The sequence below is a fragment of the Eubalaena glacialis genome, chromosome 9 (genome assembly GCF_028564815.1).
Source record: "Eubalaena glacialis isolate mEubGla1 chromosome 9, mEubGla1.1.hap2.+ XY, whole genome shotgun sequence".
Classification (NCBI taxonomy): domain Eukaryota; kingdom Metazoa; phylum Chordata; class Mammalia; order Artiodactyla; family Balaenidae; genus Eubalaena; species Eubalaena glacialis.
Genome location: NC_083724.1, coordinates 82,720,785 through 82,735,959, shown reverse-complemented (window position 1 = coordinate 82,735,959; position 15,175 = coordinate 82,720,785). Strand labels below are relative to the sequence as shown.

Here is a 15,175-nt window from a genome sequence, read left to right as displayed (position 1 = left end):
TGCTAGAAAAATCTAATCTGGAGTGACAGAAAGCAGATCAGTGGTTACCTGGGGCTGGGAGGTTGGGGAGAATGGACTGGAACGAGGTGCAAGGAAACTTTTGGGGGTAGAGGAAGCGTCCTATATCTTGATTGTGGTGGTATATAAATTTGTCAAAACCTGTCAACTTGTACAGCTAAAATGGTCCATTTCATTGTATGTAAACCAGACCTCAGTAATGCTGAATTTAAAACAAACTGCATGTAAATTAGAAGTCGGTAGCCCCAAGCCCAGTACATGAGCTTCAAAACACAGTTCAACCCCGACATAAAACTAGGGCAAGGCCATACAGGAATAGCAGCTTCCCCATGGTTGCAGAGATCTAAGAACGATGGGTGCACCTGCTATGGAAGGCCAGGTGAAAGAAGCAAAGGAGCAAAGGTTAACAATATGGAGGAGGCCAGACCCAAATATGTAAAGTCACAAACAACATGAACACAGATTTGGTCTCCAAACCTCAAAATACCTAGGCCTGAGATAGTGCTTATTTAAGAATAAGTAAGTAGAAGTCCTGCCTCACAAAGCAAGAAACTGCATATTAGTCCCAAGATGATAATTGATAAACGGTTTGGAAAAAGTGGTTCTTGAAGGACTGAGTGGCTTCACCACCGAGAGCTCCTCGAGAAGCTGGGCCTTACCTCTCCTTTCAGGGTGAAGCTGGGTGGGTTAAGAGGGGTGACTCTTGGGTTTCCTGTGAGAAGGGATGACATCTGTCCAGGTGGCAACAAGGACAGTTTGGAGGGGCCAGTTTGGAGTGAGGAGTGTGTGAAAGGGGATGGGAAAGGAGTCTCTGCCCTCTTCTTCTTTGCCTGAACTGTCTCTCCTCACAAGTCTCCCAACACAGAAGATCTGAACCATACTCCCACACACAATCTGTTCTGTCTCCGGTACAGTTCTCCTGTACTCTCCTGTAAGTTCCCAAAGGCCACTGTCTCCACCTAGCCCAGCACTGGGCACTCAGCAAAGGACAGGAGAAATTACTTATTTGCGACAAGACTGTGAGGACGATGAGGAACATATTGGTAGGAGTGGGGATGGGGGTTTAAGGAGGATGGGCCCGTCAGGCTGGGTCTGTGGAGTGAGGGAATGGAACGGTGAGAGGAGGACAGGTGGAAGAGTGGTAGGAAACAGTGGGTCGGGGGCAGTGTGGGAGAGGAGGCTAGGATTAGTGGGAGAGAGCAGGACAGGGTCAGAGGTCACTGGGAACACAGGCCAGGAATCACAGGGGGAGAGAAGTCAACAGGGAAAGGAAGATGAAGGGTCAGTAGCAGAGGTATGATCAGTGGTCATTGGCAGCGAAGGTCAGAGGTCGTCGGGATAGAGCAGGTCGAGGTGTGTGTTACCTGCCTATGAGGCGGTGGTTTGTGGGGCATCTTCGAAGAAGCAGGAAGCACCTCAACACTTGGAGCGCCTACAAAACGCTCCCCTGCCTGAGGACAAGAAGTTTGTCCGTCCCCTCAATCATGCACAGGAAATCCGGATTCTCTTTCACTTCAATTCCCAGTCTCAGGGGTTCTTTGGGGACACCCGACGTTATGGGTCCCCGCGCCCTCGCAGAATGGAATCGGCTCCTCCCTGACGCGGTTACCCAGCAACTAACCTGCAGCCAAGGCGCAGGCGCCTCTGATGCCCCCTCCCTGCTCGAGGGGAAGGCGGGGCTGGGCGCGCGGGGAACCACCAGCTCCACTAAGCCCCGCCCCCTAAGGCCAGACGACCGGCTGCCGCGCCTTTCGGAACTCCCGCATGTGGGAAGGGCTAGTGAGCCTAGACACCGCCTCCTCATGAATAATGCAGACTCAGGCGGTGTCCCGGACCCGGAAGTGGAGTTGCCGAGTCACGGCAGTGGCTGAGCTGCTGACAGGAGGCGGCGGCGGAGGTGGAGGCGAGGCAAGACCTGCGGCTCTGCAGGGCCACGGTCGCTGTAGCGCTAGGCAAGCTGACGGAGCCACGCCGGCCTCAGCCCACCAGCAAACCTCCCGCCTCGTGCCCACCCTCCATCTGCCCGACTGGTCCGGGGCGGCCTAGTCTGCACCACCGACCCGGCTCCTGGGGCCGCCGCCCCGCGCGGTCCCGTCGGCGTCCCTGGCCGCCCCCGACCCCCGGCCCCATAGCCCACCGGCACCATGATGGAGGAGATCGACCGGTTCCAGGTGCCCACCGCGCACTCGGAGATGCAGCCGCTGGTGAGGGGGCGGGCGGCGGGCAGGCCAGGGCCGGGAGGGGACGCTGCCTGAGGGGGAGGGAGGGAGTCAAGCCTTGGGGACTGTGCGGAGGGGGCGCCCCGGATGGAGTAGAGAGCCGTGAAAACGCATCGCCGGGGGAGGGGGACTTGCAGGACTAGAAAACGGTGGGAGCATACGTGGGATGACAGCAAAGGGCCCTGTAAGGGCGGAGAGCACTGCCAGCGGAGGCAGGCCAAGGGAGTTACGGGGAGCGCCGTCGGATGGGACCGAGCGGGGGCACAATGGTGCACACCGTTAGTGGAGGGAGGCCCATAGCGGGGAAAGGAAAGGAACTGTCTTGGGGCACCGCCGGTGGCAGGCCCAGGGGGCTGGGATGAGAGGTAGGGAGGCGTTTAGACCTAGAGGCCTGTGATGCTCAGAGCGGGGGAGGGGGCCAGGAGCAGTCTGTCTGAGGGACGGGAATAGGTTTGTAGAGGAGGAGGGGCCTCCCCGCCAGTTCACTGGCTATGGATGGGAACGCAGGGCCCGGGCAGAGGACGAGTGGGGACAGGGGATCCATGCAGGACCCGGGAATTCCGTTCTTCTCCGGAAGAGAGTGCAGTCAATCTAGGCTGGGGGTGCTGGAGCCGGGAAGGAAAGAGCTCGGTGGCGAGATGGAGAATCCGGAGCGCACATGAGAGAGCTGGGGAACCGGCAGGAGAGGGGGCGGGGCCGCACTGGAGCCGCCTGTGCCCACCGGTTCGGAAGAGCCCCCAGCATCCTAGGCCTACGTGCTTGGAGTCCTTGCTGGGCGCCGATCCTGCCGCCTGTCCGCGGTCCCGGAGTCAGGGAAGAATGATGTCATCGCTGCCGGCGCGGAGGGGATGAAAGGGGGAGGGCGATGCACGGAGGCCGGCCTAGGGGAGACCATACCCATTGGCCACCGTCCCGGGGCGTCTACCTGACTGGCTTGTAAATCTGCCAGGCGAGAGACGCCGAGGCCTAGCGGCGGCGTCTTTCCAACTGGGAGAAGGAAAGGGAGAAGGGAGGGAGTGCCCGGCTCTGTTCGCTTTGCTTTTCCTTCTCCTTTCCCCCTTGGAGCCCAGGTGGGAGCTGGAAGGAGGCAAGGCAGGCCAGGAACCTGAAGGTGTGGATGCCCTATTCTATGAGCTCAGCTAGAGCTGAGCAGAGCTCTCCAGGTCTTGAAGCTCTGGGGTTCCCTAACCCTCTTCCCTCTGTGTTAGGCGGAGGTGAGGAACAGGTTCTACCCTTGGGACCCCCGCCCCTGGCTGACAGATGTGCTTTGTGGCTTTCTGAGCAAGTAATCTATCCATTACAGCAGCCAAGACAGACCTTGGCAGGGACCCATGACCAACTCTAAGCCACACCTTTTGGGGGATGGTAGAGAGAATCATTAGAGGCCACCTAGCCGGAGATAAGTGTCTTTTTTCCCCTTTTGTGACTACTTAGTTCTAGAAGCCCAAACAGAGAAGCTCTACAGAAGTGTAATATTAAACTGGGGAGAGAGATGCTGCTGGACTTTTTTCCTAGCCTGATGCCATCATTGGGTTATTTGAGGGCCGGAAAATCCTGGTTGAGAAGTCCGTCCCATGAACTTGAAGAACTTTGGGCTGGGCTAAGAGAACACTCCTTTCTGAATTATCTTTCCAGCCAACCTGGCTTGTCAAACTAGATTGCCCTTCCAGTTGTACGTATCTAATCAAGAATCAAAAGGGAGGGCAGATGAAGGAGGAGAAGGTCCAAGTGAATGAGAAGAAAGCAATGAGTTGGTTCTTGCCTCCCATCTGGGGTTCCTAAGGAGGGAGGCAATAGCTGTCCAGGGAGAGGGGAGAAGGAAGGGGTCACCAGGTTCTCTCAGTTGTCCCTGATGCCTCTGTTTTTGCCTGAAGTTTTCAACGATGGTTTGAGTGAGTAGTGTCCTCAGAAGACTCCTGGGCTGCTTCTGATCTGTGTGGCTCTGAAGTAGAAGTGCTTACGGCAAGGAGGCACTTATCAGAAAAGCTGTGATTGCCTTCAGACCCTTTTCTTGAAGGCTAAAGGAGCCCTTCTCTGCAAGAGGATACTTTGTTGAGGTTGAATGAGAGCCTTATGGAAGTAGCAATACAGTCATCCCCCATTTGGGGGTCATAGCCATTGCCCTGCAGATCTCTGCCTCTCCACCACTGTTCCCAGGTCAAAGTCTAGAGGATCCCCAGAACTCCTTAAATGCTCTTTGTATTATTGAGACCAGCAGAATCTTGTGTGGAGTTTCCCCAAGAGTCTTCATTTCGGGGCATAAGGAATCAAGGTGGCATACCGCAGAAGAGAAGGGCAAAGTGGCCCTTTAAGGGTGTTTGGGTAGACCTTAAAAACCAGGGTCTCAGACTCAGCTGTGACCTATTTCGTTTTTTGCCATTATTTATTAAGACCTCTAGGAAATCTCTCTTCTCTGGACTCAGTTTCCCAGTTATGAAATGAAGACAAACTATTTCTTTAAAGTTTAAACAATAGCTCCTCACTCTTCCAAAGAATATCATAGTGACCTGATATCATTGATTCAGCAAATTCATTCACCAAATATTTATTGAGCACCAGCTCTGTTCCAGGTACTATACTAGGTACTGGGGACACAGTGGTTAGCAACATAGACACAGATATAGCCCTGCCTCCTGGAGCTCACAGTTCAGCAGAAGTTATTGTTCTTGCTCACCCCCTCAGTGTGAGTCCCTCTGAGGGCAGAGGCGGGGCTGTCTCCTTAAGCCCTAAGGGAAACAAGGCAATGCTTGTGTCAGTATCATTGCCCCTTTCTGGACCAAGCTGTACCGATAGTGGCCTGTCACATGGGCTTGATCATCAAATAACGCTCTCCCACCCATAGTGGTTGGAAGAATCCAGAGGCCATTCCTTACTTGGAGAGATGAACTCTAGGTGGAAAACATCTTTTTTTAATTTACTTAAAAGAGAAACTTGCACTTGAAAAAGAGGCCCAGGGGAGTGGCAGGAGCTAGGAGGGAAGGCGCAGCCAGCAGATCTGGGTGTTTCCAAGGTGCTAATTTAAGCATTAGTTCTCAGCTAGTGGGAGGAAGAGGAAGAGATCCCTGCTCTGTTGTTGCTGCTGCTGTTGCCACAGCTGCACGGAGCCTCCTGTCTGGGGTGGGAGTTTGCCTGAAGGGAGTTGCCTCCCTACTTTCCTCATCACACCAATTATTTAATTGGCCTGGCTGTATCGCAGCAGCTGAACCAGGCCTGGGCCTATCCCTGAGAGCTCCCCAAGGTCTCTTTCTGTCTCCTTATGAAAGGAATGAGAGCTGCTCTGGGAGACCTAGTCCCTGGGTTCCACTCCTCCTGTGTCTATCTCCTAGACAATGCTGAGTGTTTCTGAGCACAGATTTTCGCAAAGACAGGGGTAGGCACACCTTGTATGTCAGTTCTATGGCCAAGCCACACACCTTACTGATCTAGGGAAGCTCCCAGCTGTCCAAGGCTCTCTGTTGAGCAATTGTGTTGAATTTGGGCTATTGTCTGTATGAGCAGCAGGGATAGGCTCTCTGGCCCTACTGTCTGTCTGCTGGGCTGGTTGGTACAGCCTCACAGTCTATGTCTTCTCTTTGGCTGTAATGGAGAGGAAGAGATTTGGTGGGGGGAGGTGGGGGGGAAAGCATATGGCACCGGACAGGGTCTCTGTGCTCTTGAGAGAAATACTAGTCTGGCCTCATTGAAACCCAGGTTATCCGTTAACTCAGTTGTATAGTTCACAAGCATATGCTCAGTTCCAGGTACTTTACAGATAAAGATAAGTGAGATCTCTCCGGGGGGTGGCCAGGAGAAAGATGGGCTCAAATGGCTACAGGAAGGTTTTAGATACATGTTAGGAAAGAGTGGTGATCAATGTAGGGCATTCCTAGGAAAGAGTGACACCTTGCTTGGGAGAAGATGAGGAAAGCTGAGGTTCTGACCCTTTGACCACGTGAGCTTGGAAAGGAATTTCAGACTCCTCCTGACTCCTTGCACTCAGGGATGGGGATGGTCAGGACATTAATTTAGTGAGTGGGTCATAGCAGCTCCTGAAAGTGGCAGAGGGAACATTGTAAAGCTAGCAAGAAGCCACTGTGGAAAATTGACCTACATGTATTCTGTGGTCTGGGAGCCTTAAGTCACCTCCTTGTAGTAAAAGGACTCTTCAGTTTAAGGGTGGATTCTCCTAATGGTCCAGGTAACTCATGACCCAGGAGCATTTCTCAGGTTCTAGGAAGAGGCACACCCTTCTCTCTCTTCCTATATTGCAAAGTGAGGGTCAGGTTTGCTCAGGCCTCCAGCTCCTCCCTTATTGCTCATCTCCTCAGTCAACAAACACTAAGAACCTACTTTCTGCTGACTGTTGTGCTGAGCTCGATAACACAGCCTCTTGCTCCACGGATGGATATACACAGTCAAGACAGATTGAGGCATTCAGGGTGATGAGCACCGTAAGAAGGAAGAACCAGGTCCAGCAGCGCCAAAGGAAAACAGTAAGGCCTTTCGTCAAGAAGTCAGGGAAGGCTTCACAGAGGAGACATTGCTGAACTGGCTCTTAGAAGAGGACTAGAAACTTGGCAGACCAATAAGAGGAGGTGAGGACAAGAGTTCCAGGCAAAGAGCATAGAGGCAGAATCGAAAGGGTGCATTTGAATGAATAAAGCATTATAGTTAAGGAAATAACATGATCAAATTTGAGTTTAGGACTGTCATTCCAGGAGTGGTTGAGAGATTGGAAAAGGTGAGATTGGAGGTTGGAAAACTAATATGAAGGTGGGTATAATAATAATCTAGGCAAGAGATGACAAAGGCCTACACTAAAGCAGAAAGAGAGAGGGGACATATGTACAGAGACTAATAGAGTGGAATAGGCAGGATGTGGTACCTGTTTGGAGGTGGGGTGGAGAGGTAGGGAGTCCAGAATGACTCCCAGGTTTCTGGCATGTATATATCTGGATGGCAAGAGGTACCATCACCACCCCAGGAAATTTGAGGGAGTCTGTATACCTCTTGGCTTCAGGGACTGCTTATATGGGAGAAGGCTGCTGTTTTCCTTTGCTCTGCTTCTGAAGCCGCAATCTTGGGGTTATTGAAAAACCAAAGAGCAGAGTGACACTAGCCCCACAGCCTCAAAAGGATGGTAAGTGTGCTCATCTGCCAGTGAATACTTTTCCTCTGTAACCTGCTTTGATGAATGCAAGTGAATTGGTGGCAGTGAGGAGCCATGGTAGGTTGTTCCCCCCCCCAACACCCCCCACAGCACTTTGATAAAGGAAAAATAAAATCCTTTGTTGGCTGAGAGAGTGTTTCTGTTGCAGTTTCTGGCCTTGCTTTTACCATCATTCTGGTCAAACCTATGGTTTTCTGGCTGATTGGTTGAGCTGGGCCCTTTCACTGATTTCTTCTAGAATGGATATATGAGTTACTGCTTCACTTGCAAGAGTCAGAATGGAAAAGGACATGTACCTCCTTTCTCTGAGACCAGCCTGGAAAGCTGCACTTGGTGTAGAAACAGCACCCAGGGTGATATCTTCCAGGCAAGCTGTGCCAAGGGAGCAGGCTTCTGGGTTGAGATTGCTCAGGGGTGACTTGGCTTCTCAGATGCCCCAAGTGTAGCCTCTGCAGGGAGGCACATGGTACCTGGAGGCTACCTGACTCCATGGCTGCTGGGAGTCAAGCTGAGTCATTTCTAACCCCCAACTGCCTGCTGCCCTTGACTGACTATAGCTCAGAGTGAACAGAGATGGAAAACAGAGCCTTCCTCACTTGAACCTGATTAGCTTCAGGGACCCTCCACCCTCCTTGTGAGGGCAGGTGGAGCCTTGTGTCTGGAAAGGGGACATGGGAGACTCAGCTTCCTGGCTTAGCCGCTTCATGCTTTCCAGCAGACCCTGGGAGAACTGGTGCAGGGAGCCCCAGAGGAGGCAGGAAGCGGAGAATCAGGCTCAGGGCAGCTACCCAGAGGTGCTGGTTGAAGGAAACAAAAGGCGTGGCTCAGCAGGCTCGCAAGTCATTGTTTCCTTAGGAGACTCTGGTGGGAATCTGGCCATCTGGGCGGAGAAAGGAAGGCAGGAAGGGGGCAGAGCTGGAGCCAGCTGTGGATCTGGCTCCGCTCTGGAGTTCAGAAATTGGCACATGACCCATCGGCCTCACTGTGGGGCAGCCGAGTGAACTCCTGGGCTCTAGGGAGTGGGGAGGTTGTCTAGGAAGAAGGCCCAGAGGGTCTGGGCTGGGGAACGGGTAGATGGGGGCTAGTAGGAGATCCCTCTAGATTTTACATTCTTAGGAGCCAGTTCAAGCAAATGTGTACTTGAATTTGTTGTTGTTATTCAGAGATGTCAAACTGAGGGTCAGATGGTTGTGTTCCTTGAGGGTGAATTTTAAGTTTCTGTGATGATGATGTATGTGAGTGTGTACACAAGTAAGAGGGGACTAATGGCCATAAAGAATGTTCTCTGAATGACCATTCTAGCCCTGGGAAGTATTAAGTATGACAAGAAGCCACACCCAGGCAGAAATGAGCACAGCTACGGTGGTTCCTGTCCTGGTTTTGCCTGTTTCCATCACCAGACTCTTGGCTGTCATAACCAAAGTTCACCCCATCTATCTATTTATAACAATACCTGAAGGGGTACTTTAACTAAGTTTTATCGAATTAACTGCACCCAAACTATGGAGTGAGAACCATATATATTTTACTATGTAGTTAACTTAAACATAATTATGTACAAGCTATAAATGATTTATAGTTCCCATATTAATTCCCAAGTTTATCCTTATAAAGGAATTAGTGAAGCTCTCAGTCAAGCATGGCTCAGACCAGCATTTCCTATAGTATATTCTTAGGAATATTGGTCCTTTGAGATACTTTATGGGGGGAAAAAAGTACCTATAGACAAATTCCTTTGGGAAACCCTATAACTCCATCCTATCACAATGTTTACTAGCATTTTAAAGACTCTGAGAAGCCCTGCAATAAAGAAATCTTTCCAGCTTTGTTTAATCCAGTGTTTCTCAAACTTACAGAACTATGGAACCTTTTTTCATGTTACATCTATTAACGTCTTACAGAACCATTGTGTTTCATGCAATACTCTTTGGGAAACCCTAACTTAGAAATTAGTCTCTCTTCTGATCGGGTCTAGATTTCTATTCTTCCCAGCTCTTTTGAGCCTATTTTATAACCCACGCCATTTTGCCCTATGCTAGTTTCTAATGGGATGTTGCTGCTTTGTGTCAGGGTCTGAACTTGTTGCCATCAGTAGGAAGTTCTTAGTGAACTTTGGCAGGTGCAGAAGCAAATATTTTTGCTTCTGACCAAACGAGGTCAGGTGCTTCGTTTTTCTCAAGACAATGCTGAGGGGGGTTTACTTCCCAGGTCCCTCTACTAAACGCTGCTTTGGTGAAATCAGCATTTTCACCATTAACTTTTCTTTTTTCTTTTTTTGACAGCTTCATTGAGATGTAATTCATATACTGTACACGTTACCCATTTCGTATTTTACTTTTAATCCTGGTGTGGTGCTTCATGCCTCAGTTCTATTCACCCCTTATGCTAATGCCCACTGATCAGTAGTGGCTGCCTGGAGCATGTGTTAAGGTAGATCCTGAGGCTGAGTCCTGGTTCAATGAGAAACAGTGACATGGTTGAGTTTCCATGTCTGCCATAGTCTTCAGTGGGGGAAACATCAGTTCTAGGCTTCTGCTTGCCATCCTGGCAGCCCTGAATCATCATAGTTATCCTAGGCAAAGAACACAGGGAAAGAAGTCTCTTGGAGATGTTAGCCAGCTTAGCAATCTGTTTCACTGAGGGTTGGAGTCTTAGGATATGGTTCTTTAAGAAATGAATGGAGAAAACTGAACTTTCCTCCCCTGATTTTCAGCGTGGGTTTTTGAAGTATTGACTTGATATAAAGTAAATAATCCTTTGGAAACAGGCCATGTAAGAGGGAAGAACCTTGACTCTGCTGAGCAGATAAGAGGGGAAAAGAGGCAGATTCAGAAAGAGATCTCATCAATATCTCATAAGGTGTTAGCCATGCTTAAGATGAAACTATAAGCCCTTGGCTGAAGGAGCAAGAAGAAGGAGTAGGCTACAAGAGGAGATCCTTAAGCCAGCAGTTCCTGGCGAGGAGAAGGCCCTACCGTCGGCTATACAGCCTTAGCACTCTTTTTCCCAGGCTAAACGCTTTGCTTTTTCCTTCCACCATTTTCCTGGAGTCTGGTTTCCAAATCCCTAGTCATCCTGGCTGCTCTAGTGGGTACTTTTGAGTTTCTCACCCCTGGAAGTAGACACAGCCCTCTCCATGTGATCTGACCAGTACAGATTACAGTGGGGCTGCCACTATCCAAAATATTGATATTGTACTTCCATTATCGTCAGTCGAGGTTTCATGATCATATTTAGTAGCTGTACATATTGTTATATTGAACTCAGGACACATTGCCTTAGCAATGTAGAATCAAAGCAAGAACCTGGAGTGACATCTTGGGTTAGGCTGGCTGCTAATACAGGTAGGAGTCCACTGGGGCTAGTGAGGTGGTGGTTTCATATTTAGTAGAAACTCTACCACATGTGTGTAATGTGACTCTTATTCTCAGAGATGTAGCTGGCTGAATTCAGCAATGTGGAATTTAAATAGGAATCAGGCTAAGGCTGTGTGAGTGGGTAGACTAGGGCAGACCTTCAAAGAGAGCTAGTGCTTATGTGGACAGATGCTTAATGGAAGTCTTCTATGTGACACAGCCACCAGACAAGCTAATGTGCTATTAGGCTACGTTAATAGAAATTTGAAGTTCAGGTCCTAGGAGGTGATAGTCCTACTCTGCACTGGTCAGTGCCATCTAAAGTCCTGCATTTTGTGCTGATGTCATTATTCAAAAGATGGAGGGACTAGAATGATGAAAGAGTCAAAACCATGTCCTGTGAGAATAGTTGGAAGAACTGAGGCTGTTCAACCTGCAAAAACAAAACAAAACAAAATAAAAACAACAACAGTCTTAGAAAAAGCATTTTAAGGTTTTCAAATGCCTAAAGGGCTGGAGTTAAGAAAGGAAAGATGGTTAGACTTCATATTATCTGTGGCTTCACAGGGAGGAACCAGGGCAGTTAGGTGGGAGTGTGGACATGCTTCTATCTTTGGACTCCATTGCCTCTCATTTCCTGTGGTAGCAGTTCCTAAACTGGGCCAAAGGCCAGGCACCTAGAAGACACATTGTTCTTTGCAAAATGCCACAGTCTTTGTAAAGCAGGAGCTAGGAACAACATTCTAGCAATAAACATGGCTGTTAAGTATGTGCAATATAAACATGCCCCAAAAAATTCATTGTGGAACTTAGTATGAGCAGCACTTTCCTTGTTTTCTGTTAGTATGTGTTTGCTAATCTTTCTTATTTTTCAAGGCCAATCACAAAAATGCCCCATTCTTCATGCATCCTTTCTTTTCCTTCAATAAGGTGTGAACTCTCCATTCTACCTGTCCTGTGGCCTTAATACATTGTCTCTGTGTGAAGTTTATGGATGCAGTTGTCTTATCCTTATCTTAAATTTCTTTCTAAGGTAGATGCAAAGATGTTTCCAAAGCACCTGAACTCCACCTTGTGCAATAGATTGGGAAAATAATTTTTGCCTATTTTACAAATATGCAAGCAGAATTCCACAAAGATAAATAGGCTTGGCCATTGCCCAGCTGGAGGTTGGCATGGCCTAGACTAGAACCCAGGTATCCTGATTCCCAGGCCCATGATATTTCCCTCACAATCTGGGGCTTAATTTCAGTTCCTCTGCATCAACTTAAATTTCTCCACTGGCTTTTGAGGCATCTACACTAGGTTTTTGCCCTTCCAGGTGGCCATACGTTCTACTATTCATGCCAACTTTCTTCCTGGTAGGTCCAGCCAGGCCCTTCACCTCTTCTCACCTATTGGCATCTTGAGGCCTCCTCTTAAATATTCTCTCCCCTCTTCTTCTCTGCCTATTCCGCTCCTACCCATTCTTCAAAGGTCCATATAAACTCCCCTTCTCCAGGAAGCCTTCTCTGACTATTCTAGTGAGTTCTCAACCAAGCCCAGAAGCCTCTATAACCTGTGGCATATAACTTGATACATATGATATCCTGATTTGGAGTGTACACTTTGATGTGTTGTGTTGTAAGTCTCATCACCCCAACTCCTCTTTTAACTCCTTGGCAGATAGCTTCTGCTCCCAAAGCTCACAGTCTGACAAAGAAGAAACTTGCTCTCATGAAACAGAACTACAGAAGACTACAGCTGCATCCTTTAAAAATGAGTACAAGAGTGGGGAGGAGGTGATTCTAAGGAGGGGAGCAGGAGAGACCCAGAGGGGGATGACTAGGTGGGAGTTCGTTAGCAGAGTAGAAGGTACACGTGGGGAATTGTGGGAGAGTCAGGGGGATACATGGATTGGGGCACTCATTTATTACTCAGAAAATATCTTTTGAGCATCTGATACATGCAAGACACTATACCAGACACAAGGAATAATATGATACATAAAGCAAACATGGTCCCTGCCCTTATGAACTGGCAATCCAGTGGGAAAGAAGGATACTAAACAAATAAAGCGCACAAACAAAATTACAATGGCAAACTATGACAAGTGACAGAAAAGACATGAGAGAGAATAATAAAGCCTCCCATATTAGATTGGGGATGTCAGGCAAGGCTCCTATGAGAAAGTGATGTTTGAGCTCAGACCACAGGGTGAGAAAGGGCTTGAGTGCTCTGACAAGGAGGGACTTGCTCCTTGCTCCCAGAAGTGGGGTGGGGGCTCCCAGCTGAGTTTGCAGTCTGAGTCCCTTACAGACTGGCCTTTCTCCATCTTCTCCCTTTGCACCATGAGGTCAGCTTTCAGGAGAGAAAGACGCAGGAGAACATGGGAGAGCCAATCCAGCCGCTCTCCTGTTGGTAGCACAGCTGATGATTGTGCTGCCCACTTTGTTGTGAGGCTGGAAAAGCTGTTAATAGAGTTGTGATGTGTAATATTTAGTGAGCAAAAAACTTAGCTCTGCTGATGAAGAACTCCTACCTGGATCTTCCACCACTGGATGACTTGCACACATCCTCCTGGAGATGAAAATATATATATATCTGGAGCTCTTAGAGGGAGGCAAGAGTGCCACCCTGGATGTCCTGTTCTTTGTGTGGCAGGCATGGGGTTCACGTTCTCCTTACCACAAAAACCAAATGCTACAAGCTGTTCTGTCCAGGAGCAGGCCTGCTTCTGGTGGGAAAGCCAGCAGTCACACTGGCATGTAAATTGCAGCAGCTGGTGAGAGGGGCCTCCATTGGGCCTCCTGCAAATCCCAGAGGGGTTTCCTGAGGGTTTCAGCTTCCAGAAAGTCCTCTTTGCTCTCAGCGAGCCTGCTGCTTCCAGCTCTGGCTCAGAGGAGATCATAAGCTTAGAGAAAGGCCAAGTGGGGATAATGACGTAGGGAAGAGGTGGTGGCTAGTAAGTAGTTTGGGGAAGAGGAGGGAAAATTACATGGAGTCAAGGAGGGAGACCAAATTGGGGGATGGTAGAAAACACTGGCACCAAAGGGAACCAGTCAGCCCCCAGGGTTTGCTCATCTATCAGCCTCCTTATCAGCTTCCTGATGGAACTTCATGTTTCAGATCCTTCGTTCGCCAGGGGCTGAGCTACAGCAGCCAGGTAGTCTTAGGGAACTCCCATGAGGGGAATTGTTCTGAGTATCCTTGAGGGGGGTGCAGAGATCAGGGAGAGCTAGTGAAGGACATGGGCCCCAGGGCAGGAGCTATGCACAGCCTTGGTAGGAAGTCGGCTGGGTACATTCTGGCTCTAGCCCTTTTGTTATGACCTTTGGCCAGGCTCCTAATCTTTCAGACTCTTTATTTTATTTATTTATTTTATAAATAAAGAAGATCATGTACATGAAAATGAACTGCAAATTACTGTATCATTTCTGACCTAAAAGTTGATGGTGATTAAGGGGTTGGTGATTTCCATTTTTTGCATGTGCTTCCCAAGGGGGCTCTTACAGGAGAGGGTGAGAAGATGGTTTATTCTACTTATCACCAAATGAGAAGAGTCCTTGGCCTCCTTGACAGGGCCCTGATCAGGCCGGGCTAGAGATGGAAGTGCTCTGTGCTCCCATTGATTCCCAGAGGGGGTTCCATTGAGTGGGCCTGGGCTGGAGGAGGCCCTGCCCGTCCCAGCCATGGCTATTGCAGAGTCCTGTTGGTGGAGTGGACCTTCCTGGAGAACCCCACTACTGAGGCTAGTGGAGGATGTCCTGCTGCTGTTTCCGCTCTCACAGGCCAACTCTCAGGGCTCAAGAAACATTTGAAAAAGTCCACGTTGCAACTACTCTTCCCACAGGTCTGTGGGCTAGAGAAGGAGGCAGTTTCCTGTCTGCAGACCTTCTTCAAAATTTTAAAACATTTTGTCATGGAAAATTTCAAACACATATAAAGTAGAGAAAAAGGTAAAATGAACCACTCAAATAACTATCAACCTAGGGCTAATCTTGTTTCACCTGTACCCACCCACTGGATTACTCTGAATAATTATTTCATCCATAGTCCTCTATCTCCTGTATTTCTGCAAAGTGGTAATTAAATCTCAAGGTCTGATCAGATTTTTTTTTTTTTAAAGATTTATTTATTTTTATTGATTGATTGATTGCTATGTTGGGTCTTCGTTTCTGTGCTAGGGCTTTCTCTAGCAAGCGGGGGCCACTCTTCATCGCGGTGCGCCGGCCTCTCACTATTGTGGCCTCTCTTGTTGCGGAGCACAGGCTCCAGACGCGCAGGCTCAGTAGTTGTGGCTCACGGGCTTAGTTGCTCCACGGCATGTGGGATCTTCTCAGACCAGGGCTCGAACCCGTGTCTCCTGCATTAGCAGGCAGATTCTCAACCACTGCGCCACCAGGGAAGCCCGGTCTGATCAGATTTTGATTCAACTTTTTTGTGAAGGATCC

General features: G+C 49.1%; 1 protein-coding gene across 4 annotated transcripts in view; it reads left to right on the top strand.

Annotated features, from left to right (window-relative positions):
- The first annotated feature begins 1,891 nt into the window (after positions 1 to 1,891).
- Positions 1,892 to 15,175, top strand: part of FAM219A (family with sequence similarity 219 member A) — a 54,016-nt gene continuing 40,732 nt past the window's right edge. For all 4 annotated transcript variants that reach the window (XM_061200520.1, XM_061200519.1, XM_061200518.1 and 1 more), the window contains exon 1: positions 1,892 to 2,222. In XM_061200520.1, the coding sequence (XP_061056503.1) occupies positions 2,163 to 2,222 (60 nt within the window). In that variant the 5' untranslated portion in view covers positions 1,892 to 2,162. The remainder of the gene's footprint in view (positions 2,223 to 15,175) is intronic.